Source organism: Lupinus angustifolius, chromosome LG14 (genome assembly GCF_001865875.1).
Source record: "Lupinus angustifolius cultivar Tanjil chromosome LG14, LupAngTanjil_v1.0, whole genome shotgun sequence".
Lineage (NCBI taxonomy): Eukaryota > Viridiplantae > Streptophyta > Magnoliopsida > Fabales > Fabaceae > Lupinus > Lupinus angustifolius.
In genome coordinates this window covers 9,870,763-9,887,703 of record NC_032022.1, presented here as the reverse complement: position 1 = coordinate 9,887,703, position 16,941 = coordinate 9,870,763, and the positions used below count along the sequence as shown (strand labels likewise).

Genomic DNA, 16,941 nt, shown 5'->3' with positions numbered 1-16,941 from the left:
ATAAACATCCAAAAACTCTTAGATGTTGGACTCAAGGCATCTGTCTTGACCAAATTTCCTCAGGTACATGTGAGTCAAGCTTCTTTGTAGGGCATAGGTTCAACACATATGCAGTTGTCATAACTACTTCACCCCAAAAAGTAGGAGGAAGATTCTTCTCCTTCAACATACTTCTCACCATATTAGGTATGGTTCTATTCCTTCTTTCAACCACACCATTGTGTTGTGGTGTGTAAGGAGCTGTGATTTCATGCACTATCTCATTGTTCATGCATAATTTATCCATCTCTCTTGAGTAGAACTCACCACCTCCATCAGTTCTCAACACCTTGATGTATCTTCCAGATTATTTTTCAGTTATTGTCTTGAATAGTTTAAACACTTCAAAGACCTCACTCTTGGCATTAAGCAAATAAACCCACATCTTTCTACTAAATTCATCAACAAAAGACACAAACTAATTATTTCCTCATATTGAAATAATATTAATTGGACCACATACATATGAATATATCACATCTAATACAACATTTGATCTAGGTGCAGTATAAGAACTAAAATAGGCTCTGGATTGCTTGCTTGTCAAGCAATTTTCACATACCTTTGAAGGAAGCTGTATTTGAGCTAGATCAAACACCATTCCTTTTGAGTTCAGAAGACTTAAATCCTTGAAGTTTAAGTGACCAAATCTCTGATGCCATAGTCAAGACATGTCCTTAACTTATTTAGCTGATAAGCAAATTGAATCCATATCATTTACCTTGACTTGAAAAGTTCTATTTCTTGTGAGAGGAACTTTCAAGATCATCTTATGATGGATGTCATAAATCTCAAGATGACCAGATATCATATGCAAGGTGAATCCCTTTTCCAACAACTAACCCATGTTAATGAGATTACTTTTCAAACCAGGGACATACAACATATGAGTTATCAAAGCATCATTCCCATCCTCCTACTGAAATGTATCTATCATCAGCAAATCTGACTTTACTCTTCTTGCTTTGATCAAGATTGATAAGCCATTTTTTGTGGCCAGTCATATGATTCGAGCATCCTGAATCAATGTACCAAATTCTCGGGCTACTATCTCCTTCTTTTGCCACCATTATGAGAGTGACTACTTCTTCATCTGACACATGATTTTCTTTAATAAGATTTGCTTCAGTGCTAGGAGCCTTGCATTTTACTGAGAAATGTCCTATCTTGTTGTAATTGAAGCATCTGATGGACTTTCCATCAATCCTTCTTTTGCCTCCTCTCTAGTTTTGTGAACCCCCTCTTCTTGTGGATGATTCTGAGTGATCACCTCCTTCATAATTTTGAGATTGTTTCCTAGAATTCACAAAACTACTTTTGTAATCTCTAGACATTCCTCTTCCTCGATTTCCCCTTTTGCTAGAGAAAACCCCTCTTTTCCAGGTTTAAGCCTGAAGAACCTGATCCTCAGATCTTTCACTCGACCTTTCCAGCATATGTTGCTTATGTGCCTCTAAAGATCCTTGTAATTCTTCCACTTTCAGTGTAGTTAGGTTCTTCGATTCCTCTAAAGGCACAACAACATGATCGAATTTTGGAGCTAAAGTGCGAAGAATCTTTTCCACAATGGTTTGATCCGTGATCATATTTTACTAGAGGCTTTCATCAGGTTTGTTAGAGAAATTACACGATTGAAAAATTCTCCTACTTTCTTGTCGCTACCCCGCTTTCGTGAGCGCGACGGGAAATATGCAAATAAATGCAATGGAGTCGCCATCAATGTTTTTTAGAGGGAAAGCATGAAAAATCAATGTTTGAAAATAAGATTAATTTGCTCAAAAATAGAAATTGAGTTCGGGAGTCGGTTACGGATGAGGAAGGTATTAGTCACAGTTATAAAAATCGTACCGTACCGGCCGGTTCAACCGGAAAACCGGTGAACCGGACCCCTAACCGGTACAGTACAAGTGTTGAACCGGCCAAGTATCATAACCGGTCAAAACCGGTGAACCGGCCGATATTTTACTAAACCGGTTGGTTTATACACATATATATTTTTTTTAACAAACTTAAAAACCCATTACAAGGTGACCCATCTTTCCAACTCTTCTTCAACACTTCAAGGCACATGCTTCCAAAGCATACTTAGATTACACATTTTGGTTCCTAACATTCGTGTGTAATCTCAGTGACATTTGTGTAATCTTGGAGAACTGTCTGAAGATAGGATTTGGTAGAAAAATATAATATTCATATAAGATAACTTTGACTCCTTGATGTTAAATGTTAAAACTCTAAATTTATTTGTTTTATAGAGTGAGTTGTGAAGTTATGTCATTTATTTATATTTTGTGGTTGTTATAAGTGATACTTTTGGATTGATATATGTTTTTTAATTTAGACTTTGAATTTGTTAAAGACTTAAAGTTGTTTATTTATGTGAATTTTGAGTAGACTATAAATATAGATTATAAATTTGAGTATCTACCTATTTGGATTTTTTTATTATAAATTTATATATATATAAATATAAGTAGGTATGTCCGGTTTAACCGGCATGCAACCGACATGCGGTTTAATTACTGAACCACTGGTTGAACCACTGTACCACTATACCAGCACTCTGACCGGTTTGATAACCGGTACGGTTTTAACAACACTGGTATTAGTTACCTCATATCGTCCGTTATAAAAACAGTACCTAGATTAACGGTATGGATATACGTTCAAAATATTAATTTTATCTTCACTTATTACACAAAAAGAAAGACCGAAAAATATTTTTATATTTTTTTGTGTCTGACAGGAAAATACATGCTCTTACTTATCCTTAGCTACAATAGAGAAATCAAGGCTACATAATTCTTTAAAAAATAGGTTGATTGGTTAATATATTTTATTTATTTTTCTTGTTTTTAAATAATAGGATAAGATAACGTAACAAGAAAGTGTCAACTTAAGGTAACACGATAGAAAACTAGTCACATAGTGCACTACCTCTCATTGATTTAATTAAACTTTTTATTTTGAAAATGTCAATTTAATGTAACGCGATAGAGCATAAGTCCCATAGTGCACTACCTCACATTAATTTAATTAAGTTAATTTTTTTTAAATGTCAATTTAAGGTAACGCGACAAGGCACGAGTCTCACAGTGCACTACCTCTCACTAATTTAATTAAGTTACTTTTCGAAAATGTCAATTTAAGGTAATGTGACAGGGCACAAGTCCCATAGTGCATACTACCGCTCATTGATTTGATTAAGTTATTTTGAAAAGTGTCAATGTAGAGTAACGCGATATAGCACAAGTCCCATAGTGCACTACCATTTATTAATTTTTTTTAAGATGTCAATTTGGGGTAACACGACAGGGCACTAGTCCCATAGTGCATTACCCCTTATTGATTTATTAAGTTATTATTGAAAATGTCAATTCAAGGTAACACGACAGGGCACTAGTCCCATAGTGTACTATCTCTCATTGATTTAATTAACTTATTATTGAAAATGTTAATTTAAGGTAACGCGACATGACACTAGTCCCATAATGTACTACCTCTCATTGATTTAATTAACTTATTTTTGAAATGCCAATTTAAGGTAACACGACAGGACACTAGTCCCATAGTACGCTATCCCTAATTGATTTATTTTAAAAAATATCAATTTAAGGTAACGCGACAGGGCACAAATCTCATAGTGCATTACCTTTCATTGATTTATTTAGAAAAAAACTTCATATTGTATTTCCACGTACATAAACATTAGTATTGATTTATGAAAGAGAGAAACCTAAATAAAATAGATAGATAAACAAAATAAAAAAACAATTTGATAAAAAACGAAAATAAAAAAAATAAAAAAACGAAAACAAAAAAACTGAATAAAAAACGAAAATAAAAAAAATAAATAAACAAAAATAAAACAGAAAACTAAAAAAACAAACTAATAAGTGAACTAAGGAATTAGGAATTGAAATTGGGGATTTAGGGTTAGGGTTTTGGAATCAATTTGAGAATTTTAGAGTGAAATTGATTTGGGGTTTATGGTTTAATTAATTTAGGAATTAGGTTTTAAAATTAAATTGGGATTAGGTTGAAATTAAATCAATTTGGGGTTAGGTTGAAATTAAATCAATTTGTGGGTTAGGGTTTTGGGGTTGTCATATGAGGCAACCCCTTTTTTTGGGCTGTTAGGGCTGCCACCGGCAACTAGAAAACCACCAGCCACAATGGTGGGGCCACCAAGCCCATGGACGCGCGTCTAAAAGCCAACATCATTCAGCCACCACTTCACGCGGTGGTCGAAATCAACCACGGTGGTTGGGCTGCCCCTTTCCGCAGGATCTCTTCAGCGGGTCGTGGACCGTTTCTGGTCGTGACCTTTATTTCTCGGAACAAAAACAATACAACAAACATAAAAAAGAGAAACTCTAATAATAGAGAATGGCTTACATATGTATAAAGAGGAAAACAAATGAGGGAAGAAGAGATGAACCTAGTAATGACTTAGAGTGAATAAGGATGATGGTACAAGGTGATGGTATGTTGTTTTGTTTTGCCTTTTACTAATCTATTCCTCTCTTTGAATTATGAACTTTGCCTCTCCTTTTTTGAATTTCTCTTTGGGTGCTAAAAAAACGATTCTCCCCTTAGTTGGCAAGTTTGGATTTTATAAGGGGGGAAAGATTAGGGTTGGAAACCCTAATCTGGTTGAGCTAAAAGGACCCAATTCCTTTTTAAATTTTTTTCCGCTTTACTCTCACTTCAAAAATGATTTTTCTTATCAATTAAATTATCCTCGGTCAAAATTGGGTGTTTATACTTCTCATTAATCTCTATCTGCATCAGCTCGTATTGACGCCTTATAGTTTGTAAATAAACATTCTTCAGCTGATTTGCACCTTCATTACATTTCTCAAGAATCTGTCATGCCTCATGTGAGATTGCCATCGATGCAATCTTCTCAAAATGCGCATTGTCGATTTATTGATGAAGAAAGAACATGGCGTTGTTGTCTTTCCCCCCCTCTGTGCATAGCCCTTAGTGCATCTGTGGCACCCTCTGCGAGTTTAGGATAACCTTCTTCAACCACTTCTCGAACTTCTTAATATGGAAATATCACCTTCATCTAGGCACTCCACTTGTTCTAGTTCTTGCCATCGAGAATGTGGAGGTTTGCAGGGAAACTACCATTAGTTGGACCCATTTTTTAGAAACAACTAAAACTCTTGATACCAGTTTTGTTAGAGAAGAATGACAGTGATGAAGTGGATGAAAGAGGGAATTTGAGTGTGTAATGTGTAAACTGAATTCCTTATGTGTTATTGAATGAATACTTTGAATTACGAAGCCTTTCTATTTATAGTGAAAGACTAACTACTTTCAACCAAACTAACTTCTACAAATAGTAAGTCTAGCAACCAATCTTCTCAAAATGCGCATTGTCGATTTATTGATGAAGAAAGAACATGACATTGTTGTCTTTTTTCCCCCCTCTGTGCATAGCCCTTAGTGCATCTGTGGCACCCTCTGCGAGTTTAGGATAACCTTCTTCAACCACTTCTCGAACTTCTTGATATGGAAATATCACCTTCATGTAGGCACTCCACTTGTTCTAGTTCTTGTCATCGAGAATGTGGAGGTTTGCAGTGAAACTACCATTAGTTGGACCCATTTTTTAGAAACAACTAAAGCTCTTGATACCAGTTTCGTTAGAGCAGAATGACAGTGATGAAGTGGATAAAAGAGAGAATTTGAGTGTGTAATGTGTAAACTGAATTCCTTATGTGTTATTGAATGAATACTTTGAATTACGAAGTCTTTCTATTTATAGTGAAAGACTAACTACTTTCAACCAAACTAACTTCTACAAATAGTAAGTCTAGTAACTACCTAACTAACTTTGGAATTACTTTTCTATTTTAACATTTCCCACAACATCTACCTCTCTTCTCACTTTCTATTGGCAAAAAACAACCAATAATTATTTTTATTTAAAAACAAAAGTCAAAAAATATGATGACACAATAAAAAACTGTTCTTATTAATTTATTAAGAACAACCTTAACAACAATATTCTTCTGACTGAAAATAAATATGTGAGCATAAAACATCTAGAGAAGTATAAAACTTCCTAATGCACTTAGAAATGAAATATGAAGTATTGACGCTTCTTTTCTATAGAGGTGTTTCTATATCTTACAATTCTCTTACACTCAATACATGTTGAACATCTCATAAAAAATGTCCAATTAGAAATTAATGTTTATCGACTACAGAATGTAGTTGACATCTAGCCAAAAATCAAAATTGACTTGAACACCTCTACACAATTGTGTCGATTATTTTAATTTTTCTTTCAAGAAACATTTTAAAAAGATAAAAAGTTTTAGTAAAGACTAAAATTGATTTGGAGACCTCTAAACAAGTGAATAAAGACTAAAACTGACTTGGATACCTCTAAACAAGCGTCTCAACTTTTTAATTTCTTTCTATGAAAACATTTTAAAAGGTAAAAAGTTTTAATAAAGATTGTATTAAAATGTGGAATGAAACATCTAATAAATTTGAATCACTTGATTTTGAATAAGCTAGCATGATGAACCTCAACTACTAGATACTATCGTGTTCACTGATGATGATGAATAGCACGAGAAAGATTTTGGCCATAATAAAAAGATCGTAATATTTATGCATTGATAGTGTAAAAATTTATGTATAGTGAGTATATTATTTACTGTTTAATTAAATTACTTTTTTGAAAAGTCAATGATAATTAAAAACGAATGATGAATGATACAATCACAGTGTAAAAACCTTATACTAATAATATATACATTTTTTCTCAAATAAAAATAGTTTATATGTTGTTTTGTGATTTTTATTGTAAAGATATAAACTATATGACGTGGAAAGTTATGTTTTTTGTATAGGTATCAACAGTGAATAATGTAGTGACAATATATAGTTGTCATTTTTTCTCATCTAAATATTGATATTTATTTTCTATGTTTGGTATTATAAATAATATAATATACATATGTAGCAAAATTAGTACAATATCAAGCATGTATGTCTATTATTTTTAGAATATAATATATATGTACTATCAATATAAAGATTTATACATAATAAATAAAATATGGTGCCACATACGCTAAAATTGCTATGCATGTTGTAAAACATGGCGAGCATTAGGGAACGGATGAAAATGTACTATCATGATTTTTGCATAATGAAACAAGTTTAGATATTAAAGTTAATAGCAGAAATTAGAGGACTAAAAACACACTATTGACAAAAACAATATGTACCAAAACTTTATTTAAAAAACTAAGACAAAATTTGATATTAATGATAAACAAAAATATATACGTTCAATATATATTTTTACACTATCAATATATTATTTAACATTATTATTTTATTATTATTGGTTGAAATAATATAAATAAATAATATACTAGTTATATATAAATTTTTATATATAAGAGATATATTGATGGGTATAAATTACAATATCCAGAGTTTTGGAAATTATCCATTTCTGAGTGTTTTTTTTTGGGTACTACCACCATTTCTGAGTGTGACGGTGCTTCATAGGAAATGAGAAAGAAGAGATAAATTGATCTGAAATATGAATATCCCTTCTCTCACTCGCTGCTCTAATCTTCTGGTTGCTCCTCTCTACTCTACGGCTCCCACCACCACCACCACTGTCAGGTTCACTTCACTTATCATTCGCAATTCATGATATATTGTTTTCCCTTTTCAGCTGGGCATTTTCTCAAACACTTTATACTCTAACCTGCAGTCTATTAAAATATGCTTGTCGGTTTGAATTTTCAGGTGCAGCAGAGCAGAGAATATTGCAATTGAAGGTTGTAACCTCAATTTCTCATTCACCACTAACCAAGCAAACGCTGTGCCAGTGCCAATTCTTAAGGATTGTTCGCTTCGAATTCCTTCTGGGCAGTTCTGGATGCTTCTTGGTCCCAATGGGTGTGGAAAATCTACCCTCTTGAAAGTATTTACCATCTATGGAAACCACTGCTATAAAAAAATAGTTTTTGTTTTATAATAATATGTTGTTATATAACCCCTTGAGTCTAATTGTGCAGATTTTGGCTGGTCTTTTGAATCCAACTTCAGGAACAGTGTTTGTGAATAAGCCTAAAAGTTTTGTTTTCCAAAATCCAGATCATCAGGTTTTTTTCTTTCTTTATCTCAAACTTCTTGATAGTTAGTTCATTGCTAATTTTTTTTCTTCTAATTGTGAGTTTGGCGGTGTTTGAGTTAAGAAAAAAAATGTTAAGTTCTGAATTTGAAGAGGAAAATCATTTTACTGTCTTCCATGAGAATGAAAATATAAGCAAAAGTTTATTTTTGAGTTTGTACAAATTTTATAATTTAGAGATGGGGGAATCTCATTAAATTGAGATCCGTGTTACAAACTTATGAGTAAGGAACTTCAAGTTTGGGTGTCTGGAGAGGCATCGAAACACATTTTAAGAGTACAGGAGAGTATCCGGAAAGTATTGGACTTATAATTATTTACTTTCTAAAAAATTTAATTTCGATACTATATAGATACTTATCGATGAAGTATCATCAACTCGGAGAGTATCAATATTAGATACGTGAAGAATATTGAAGTATATGTGCTTCATAGGTGCATATCTCCATATTTTTTCTAAAATTTCCTTTATGACAAAGCATGGTGAATTTGTTTGATTTATTTATTCTTTAAACTCTAAAAGTTTGGATCATTTGGTTTCATATGCTTACTGAAACATACTTAAAAATATTCTCCATTTCAATATGATCTTAATGTTTGCAGTTAAGCTGCAATTGTTGCAGTAAAAAGAATTCTGTTCACAAAATATGTAAATAGATTCACTTAAATTTCACAACATGAATGTGTATAAGAAGTCTGTCAAGTGTGAAACATTACACATGTTGCAGGTGGTGATGCCTACAGTAGATTCCGATGTTGCATTTGGTCTTGGTAAGTTCAATCTGACTAATGATGAAGTCATATCTCGGGTGTCAAACGCTTTGAATGCTGTAGGCCTTTCTGACTACATGAAGGTATTATTATAAGTCCACAACCTTTAAAACAATTGTATAAATCATACAATAATGATTTTACCCTTTGTTGCAATATTCAGAGATCTGTCCAAACTTTGAGTGGTGGTCAGAAACAGAGGGTAGCCATTGCTGGTGCTCTAGCAGAAGCATGTAAAGTTCTATTGTTGGATGAGCTGACAACATTCTTAGATGAAACTGATCAGGTGATATATGAATTTGATGATGTATGCTTTATGGTATCATGTTTGCTGAAAAATAATAAACATTGAAATCTTGAAATGGTAGGAAAGGACCCTATACCTACCATTTACAAGATACTATTGGCAGTCATTCTTTATTTATATAATTTTCTTGTAATAGGCCTTTTATCTTATGCACATGACAGAGAATAATGCCAGTGAGGCAGTGTCTTTTTTTAGCTTTGTTACAACTTCATCTAAATATCTGCCCCTTCATATTCTAAACTTGCTGTTCAATTAAAATGTGGGCTTACTTTTAGTGCCTACTATTCAGTCTATTCATATTGAGTAAACGATTAACTTGTTCCTTTAAAATTGGCATCACGGTGATCTTTGACATTACAAAAAATCAAATTACCCCTGACTCTGAAACCATCGGTTAATTTAGTCCCAAAAATTGAAATTTGGTGTGTTCTGTCAATTTGATCCCTGGAATTTGGTCCAATGGTTTAATTTGATAATTACAAAGCTGCAACATTTAGCTTTGAATTATTAATTTTCAATGGTTAAATGATTGTTTCAACCCTAGTTTGTTAGGAAGGTGCGAAGCCGACTGTTAGAACTGCAAATACAGAGGGGGGCTCAGCTAACATCCAGAACAGATTGGCATATGAGGAAAATGGGCCCAAGATTTGGAAAGTCTATACTAGACGGGCAAAGAAGGGGACATGTGAAAATGCTGAGGTGGCAAGAGCAAAGGGACAAAATATGAGGGGGTAATTGAGTGCACACTTTTCTATTACTTATAGGCAAGAGAGAGAAGGAGGGGTATATTTTTTGGGAATAGATCATTCTGTTAAGAATAGAATAGAGAGTACTACTCTCTATTAGGAGTTTTGCTCTGTGGCAATAGAACCTTCTATTGTAAGCGTTTTCATCATCTTTCCATTAAATAATACACTATTCCCAGTTTACCTTCTTAAACATACTGTTGTTGTCTTACTTTTGTGAGTTTTGCGGTTAAAGTTCTTAACAAACTGGTCCGACCTGCCGGATCTGCTGACGTAAGGACCGACGACAAAAGGATCTACAGACGTTGAATGCCACCGAAGAAGAAGACGACCCAACCTGGAGAAATGGAAGCAAAGGTCGCTCTGATGGAAAACGAATTGATCAGCATCAAAATTACGATGGAAATGAAAGAAAGGACAGAGGAAAATCAAAACAACCTGGTGGTTCTGTTGATGAGGAATCTGGAGAAGGAGCAATACCTGAGCCAAAATGTGAAAGAACCAGAGAAGGAAGAAGTACTCCCTAACGTAGTGAAATCGACACCTGAGAAGGAGAGAAACTTGAAATCACCAACCGGAAGAAACGGGTCCAGCACGGGAATGAGACATTTACAAGGCGATGCTCTCAATGATTTCCGACAATCTGTCAAGAAGGTGGAGCTGTCAATGTTCAACGGAGAATACCCAGCGGGGTGGATCTCACGAGCTGAAGTTTATTTCAGGGTACAAGATACTCACGAAGAGGTTCGAGTTAGTTTTGCTCAACTTTGTATGGAGGGATCAACTATACATTTTTTCAATTCTTTGTTGAATGGGGAGGATGAACTCACCTGGGAACAGTTGAAAATGGAGCTCATAGATAGATATGGAGGATTCGGAGAAGGGAGTGTGTATGAACAGCTCACGGCACTCCGACAACATAGTAGTGTGGAGGAATATATCCAGGATTTTGAGCGACTAACGTCACAGGTGAGAAAATTATCAGATGACCAATTTTTTGGTTATTTTTGCATGGGTTGAAGGATGAAATTTGTGCAAAAATCAGAAGCTTGAAGGCATTGGGACCCATTTCTCGGGCACGTCTCATGAACGTAACCAGGGCAGTAGAAAAGGAGGTACAAGGAAGAAATTCGGGCTTTAATCCAAACTGTAGGGGTGATACTCGTTTTGGATTGGGTTTTCAAACGGGTCAATTCTCAGGCCCAAGTCCAAATTCACATCAGAACAAAATGAACACGGAATGGGTGATGGTGAACGGAGCAAAGGCGAGTCGGATACAGACCCATGGTCCATGAAAAAATGTAAACAGTGGCAGTGGGTAAATGAAAGAAATTTTTTTGGCCCTAAAGATGGGCACTAAGCATTTGAGTTACCAAACTCTTATGGAAAGAAAACAAAAGGATCTCTGCTACAAATGTGGAGGATCTTACCATCCTCTTCATAAATGTCCCGATAAGCAACTTCGCATCATGGTGTTGGACAAATTAATAGAAGAGGAGGAGGAAGTGGGCGAAGAACAATTGGAGGATGAAGAGGTTGGTGGGGAATGCTACTATCTTGAGAGTAGGGGGTTTGGGGAGTAATAAGGAAAATCCCCAGGCACCCTGAAATTGAAGGGGATGATCCAGGGTGTGCCATTGTTGATTCTAGTAGACAGTGGCACTACTCATAATTTCCTATCTAAGACGTTGGTAGAGTCGATGGGGTGGAGTAGTGAGAAGACACGAAGTATAAAAATCTGGTTGGGTGATGGCCATAAGGTGGAAACAGCGGGGGTGTGTAGAGGGATGAAGGTTGGATTGAATGATGTGAAGTTTCTTATAGATACTTATTTGTTTGATTTAGAAGAAATTGACATGGTCCTGGGAATTTCATGGCTGTCCAGTTTAGGCGAAATGGTGGTGGATTGGAAGCAACAAAAAATGGGATTTACTTGGCACGGGGCACAAATCAACCTTGCTGGGAAGGATTACGATTTGGGGGGAAATGGAGCCTTGCAGAACCTGTTAGTGCAGTCAAATAAATGGTTGGCAAGTTTAAACATGTCCACGGAGGTGGGATCCAGGGAGGGCAACAATGACAAGGATGAAGGGATTACGCCGGAACAGCAATTCGCATTAAAGGAATTGTTGGAAAAGTCTCACAAGGTTTTTCAAGAACCTAACGGAATGTCACCGACGAGAACAAGGGAACATTCCATCAACCTTCTACCTAGAGAAGGACCGATAAATGTTCGACCCTATCGTTACCCTCATCATCATAAAGATGAAATAGAAAGATAGATTAATGAGATGTTGACTTCGGGAATTATCAGGAACAGCCAGAATGCTTATTCCAGCCCTGTGATTTTAGTGAAGAAGAAAGACAGTTCATGGCGTTTGTGTGTGGACTATTGTGCATTAAACAAAATCACCATCCCCGATAAATTCCCCATTCCGGTAATCGACGAACTATTGGATGAAGTTCATGAAGCTCGGTTCTTTTCAAAACTGAATCTGAAATCTGGTTATCATCAGGTTCGTGTGAAGGTGGAAGATGTGGAAAAAACTGCATTTAGAACTCATGATGGACATTACAAATACAAGCTAATGCCTTTTGGACTCATGAATGCTCCTGCTACATTCCAATCATTGATGAATGAAGTTTTTCGGCCAATGCTACGGAAATGGGTGTTGGTGTTCTTTGACGACATTTTGGTTTACAACCATGATTGGGATTCACATCTACATCATTTATCCGAGGTGTTACAGGTATTGCAGGCTTGCAGCGACAGAAACTAGTCGCCAACAGGAAGAAGTGCCAATTTGCCCAAAGGTCAATAACATACCTCGGTCACATTGTTTCACATGAAGGAGTGGCTATGGACCTGAAGAAGGTTTCAGGTGTATTGCAGTGACCTATTCCTAAGAATGTAACAGGCATAAGAGGTTTTCTGGGCTTCACGGGATACTATCGAAAATTTATGAAGGATTATGGGAAAGTTGCAAGGCCTCTAACAGATCTCACCAAGAAGGAAGGTTTTGTTTGGAATGCTAAAGCTCACGCAGCTTTTGAGGAACTCAAACAGAGGATGACCACATCATCGGTTCTAGCATTACCGAATTTGGTCAGAGAGTTCACCATAGAATGTGATGCTTCCGGACATGGCATTGGGGCTATTCTAACTCAACAGGGCAGACCCGTTGCTTATTTCAGTAAAGCATTGGGTGAAAGGAACTTGACAAAATCTGCATATGAAAAGGAATTGATGGCAGTGGCTTTGGCCATACAACACTGGAGACCCTACTTGTTAGGCAGAAAATTCACGGTATGTACAGATCAAAAGAGTTTCAGAGAGCTTTTGATGCAGAAAATCAACACCGTAAATCAACAAAATTGGGCAGCCAAACTTTTGGGATATAGCTTCAACATCCTTTACAAACCAGGCCAAGAGAATAGAGGGGCAAATGCACTTTCTCGGAGAGATGAGTAGATCACGTTACAATCTATGGTCTCTTATCCCATTTGGGTGGATAGCAAGGCTATTCTCGAGGAAACCAACAGTGATGAGGTTCTGCAGAAAATTGTGGCAGATTTGTAGGAGGGAAACCTTACCAAACCGAGATATTCGTGGGGAAATGGAGTATTATTGTATGGAGGCAGATTGGTAGTGTCAAGACATTAAACGTGGATCCCAACCTTGCTAAAAGAATACCACACAGCCCCATAGGGAGGCCATTCGGGATTCTATCGTACCTACCGAAGGTTGGCAGCAAATCTATATTGGATAGGCATGAAAGGGGATGTTCAGCGGTTTGTCAGAAAATGTGATGTTTGTCAAAGGCAGAAATATGTGACTACAACTCCTGGGGGCTACTGTAGCCACTCCCCATCCCTGAGAAAATATGGGACGAGGTGTCCATGGACTTCATCACTGGGTTGCCTAAGTCTAAAGGATACGAAGCTATTTTTGTGGTGGTTGATAGGCTGTCCAAGTACAACCATTTTATTCCATTGAAGCACCCGTATACAACTAGAGTTGTTGCAGACACATTCATCAAGGAAATTGTGCGGTTACACGGATTTCCAGCATCCATATTAAGTGATAGAGACCCAATTTTCGTGAGTAATTTGTGGAAAGAACTTTTCAGAATGCAGGGCACTCAACTGAAGATGAGCGCTACTTATCATCCACAAACTGATGGGCAAACGGAGGTCATCAACAGATGTTTAGAAACTTTCTTACGTTGCTTTATAGCAGATCAACCAAAGGGGTGGGTGTTGTGTTTATACTGGGCAGAATTCTGGTACAACACCACATATCACGGGTCAATTGGATGCACTCCTTTTGAAGTAGTGTATGGGCGTAAACCACCTTCTTTGATTAAGGTGCAACATGGGGATGTGAAAGTTGAGACTATTCAAAGAGAATTAATGGATAGGGATGAAGCTTTGAGGCAGCTAAAGTATCACCTTAGTTGAACTCAAAATCAAATGAAGGAGTATTCAGATAAAAAAAGAACCGAGACGAGTTTTGTGGTTGGGGAGTGGGTTTTTCTGAAGTTACGACCCATAGACAACATTCAGTCACGACCAGAATCAACCCCAAACTCTCTGCTTGATTTTATGGCCCTTTTGAAATAATAGAACGGACTGGGGCAGTATAAGTTGAATCTGCCTCATGAGTCTAAAATACATCCGATGTTTCATGTATCACTTCTTAAGAAAGTTGTCGGCAGCTACAAGGTTCAAGAGGAACTGCCTAAAGGGTTGGAAGGAGATTGTGCAGATTTACTAGAACCGACAACAGTCCTTGCTACACGAAAAGTGATTCAAAAGGGAGAAAAGGTGACCCAGTGGTTAATCCATTGGGTTGGAAAAACTCCTGAAGATGTAACATGGGAAGACGAATTCACAATTCACAGATCCAGAGCAGATTGACACATGAGGAAAATGGACCCAAGATTTGGAAAGTCTATACTAGACGGGCAAATAAGGGGACATGTGAAAATGCTGAGGTGGCCAGAGCAAAGGGAGAAGGAGGGGTATCTTTTTTGGGAATAGATCATTCTGTTAAGAATGGAATAGAGAGTACTGCTCTCTATTGGAGCATTGCTCTGTGGCAATAGAACCTTCTATTGTAAACATTTTCATCATCTTTTCATTAAATAATGCACTATTCTCAGTTTACCTTCTTAAATATACTGCTGCTGATGTCTTACTTGTGTGAGTTTTGTTGTTTAAGTTCTTAACACCGACACTTAAGGTGCCAAGTGAGACAATAATGTCAGACTAAATTTTCTGTAACGTGCCAAGTGAGACAATAATGTCAGACTAAATTTTCTGACTGTTGTTAAAGTAAGTGACTATATTTTGTTGTTGTAAATTTCAGTGACTAAATTGACTGATGATGCTAATTTCAGGGACCAAATTCATGATTTACCCTATTCATATTATTTGGCTAGTAAGACAGTTTTGGTGGAAGACCAACATTTTCTTATAGATGGTTAGTACTGTTGTTTTCAGGTTGCGGTTCTTAAAGCTGTTAGGAACTCTTTGGATACCTCTACAGAAGTTACAGCATTATGGGTTACCCATCGTTTAGAAGAACTAGAATATGCAGATGGTGCCATCTACATGGAGGATGGGAAAGTTGTCATGCATGGAGATGCAGCAAGCATAAGGAGTTTCATTGAAGATAAACAATCCATCTATATTAAACAAATTAATTCTTAAACAAAAGTCTTTTGTTTCTGAAATTATTCCTCCTCAGGCATTGCAACCTAGATTGTTGAAACATTGGAAGAGTGGTTGGGGTTTTGTCAATGACTGCAGCACCCTGAAAATGAAAGGGTAATTAACTATTGTATATGATGGAGAAGAGTTACTCAAATTTTATATTTGGGGTTGGAAACCTTATGATACTCGGACCTTCAGTACTGGAATATGAGGGAGAATGAAGTTTGACAATTTTGTAACATTATTTTATGTGCCACATGTAACGGTCTACACTACCCAGTACTGAATTCTCCGATAATGGAGGTGATCTGTATATTGTTAGCTCATGGATATCCCTTGAAACTTATCAAATGGAAAGGTTTATTGACTTTATTCTCTGAATAAAATAATGAAACAAGTAGAGATTCCATATTAATATTGAAAAGGTTGAGACTTCAATACAAGTTATTATTCATGCACTATTTACTTTTATTGAGGTAATATAATTGAGGAATAGTGTCTTTTAAGTTGACAAATTTGATCATCTCAGGAAAGGAAAAAAGTGATAAATTTGAAATTATTTGTAACTTCCCCAATCACAACCCAAAAATAGTAACTTCAAATAAAATGATAAATGGTTCTTAAATCGTAAAGGTCTTCCATTAGTAAAATTTAGGGAATACATATTTAGCAATAACTCATTATCCTTGACCATGACCAACTCCATGCGGTCATCTAAAGCAGCAACATCCTTAACCATCTCCTCCATTGTCCCCTCAAGACTCAAGCTCTAGTAATAGCTCTGCCATAACACTCTATGAGATGAAGTCTCCCTTTACCCTATCAGCAGAGTATGTTTGTGAATTGAGTTTTGGAGGGAAATGAAGGGGGAAAAAAGACTTTAGAGCCATTTCAGCATGTATTTTATGGCTATCAAGCCTTTCATTTCTTTTCATTTCCCTCCAAAACTTAACTCGCAAACATACCCTAAGAGACTCACAAAGTCACAATAGTGTCCTAATGTTTCAAACGCCTTCTCCTCTCCATAGAATGGGAAGGCGAAGAAATCCTAGTCGGGAACTCTTCCTGAGAATCAGATGTAACAGGCTCGCCTGCCATTGATGACTCGACAATGTATAGTTTTATACACCTATCTTAGTATTCATTGATACAAAACATTAAGCATATCTCAAACTTTG

At 36.2% G+C, this 16,941-nt stretch overlaps 1 protein-coding gene across 1 annotated transcript; it reads left to right on the top strand.

Moving 5' to 3' along the window:
- Positions 7,538 to 15,865, top strand: LOC109326086 (ABC transporter I family member 10, chloroplastic). The gene is made up of 6 exons (XM_019558743.1): positions 7,538 to 7,707; positions 7,834 to 8,011; positions 8,106 to 8,192; positions 8,950 to 9,075; positions 9,156 to 9,278; positions 15,551 to 15,865. The coding sequence occupies exons 1-6, from the start codon at positions 7,622 to 7,624 to the stop codon at positions 15,758 to 15,760; spliced, it is 810 nt and encodes a 269-aa protein (XP_019414288.1). The 5' UTR covers positions 7,538 to 7,621; the 3' UTR covers positions 15,761 to 15,865.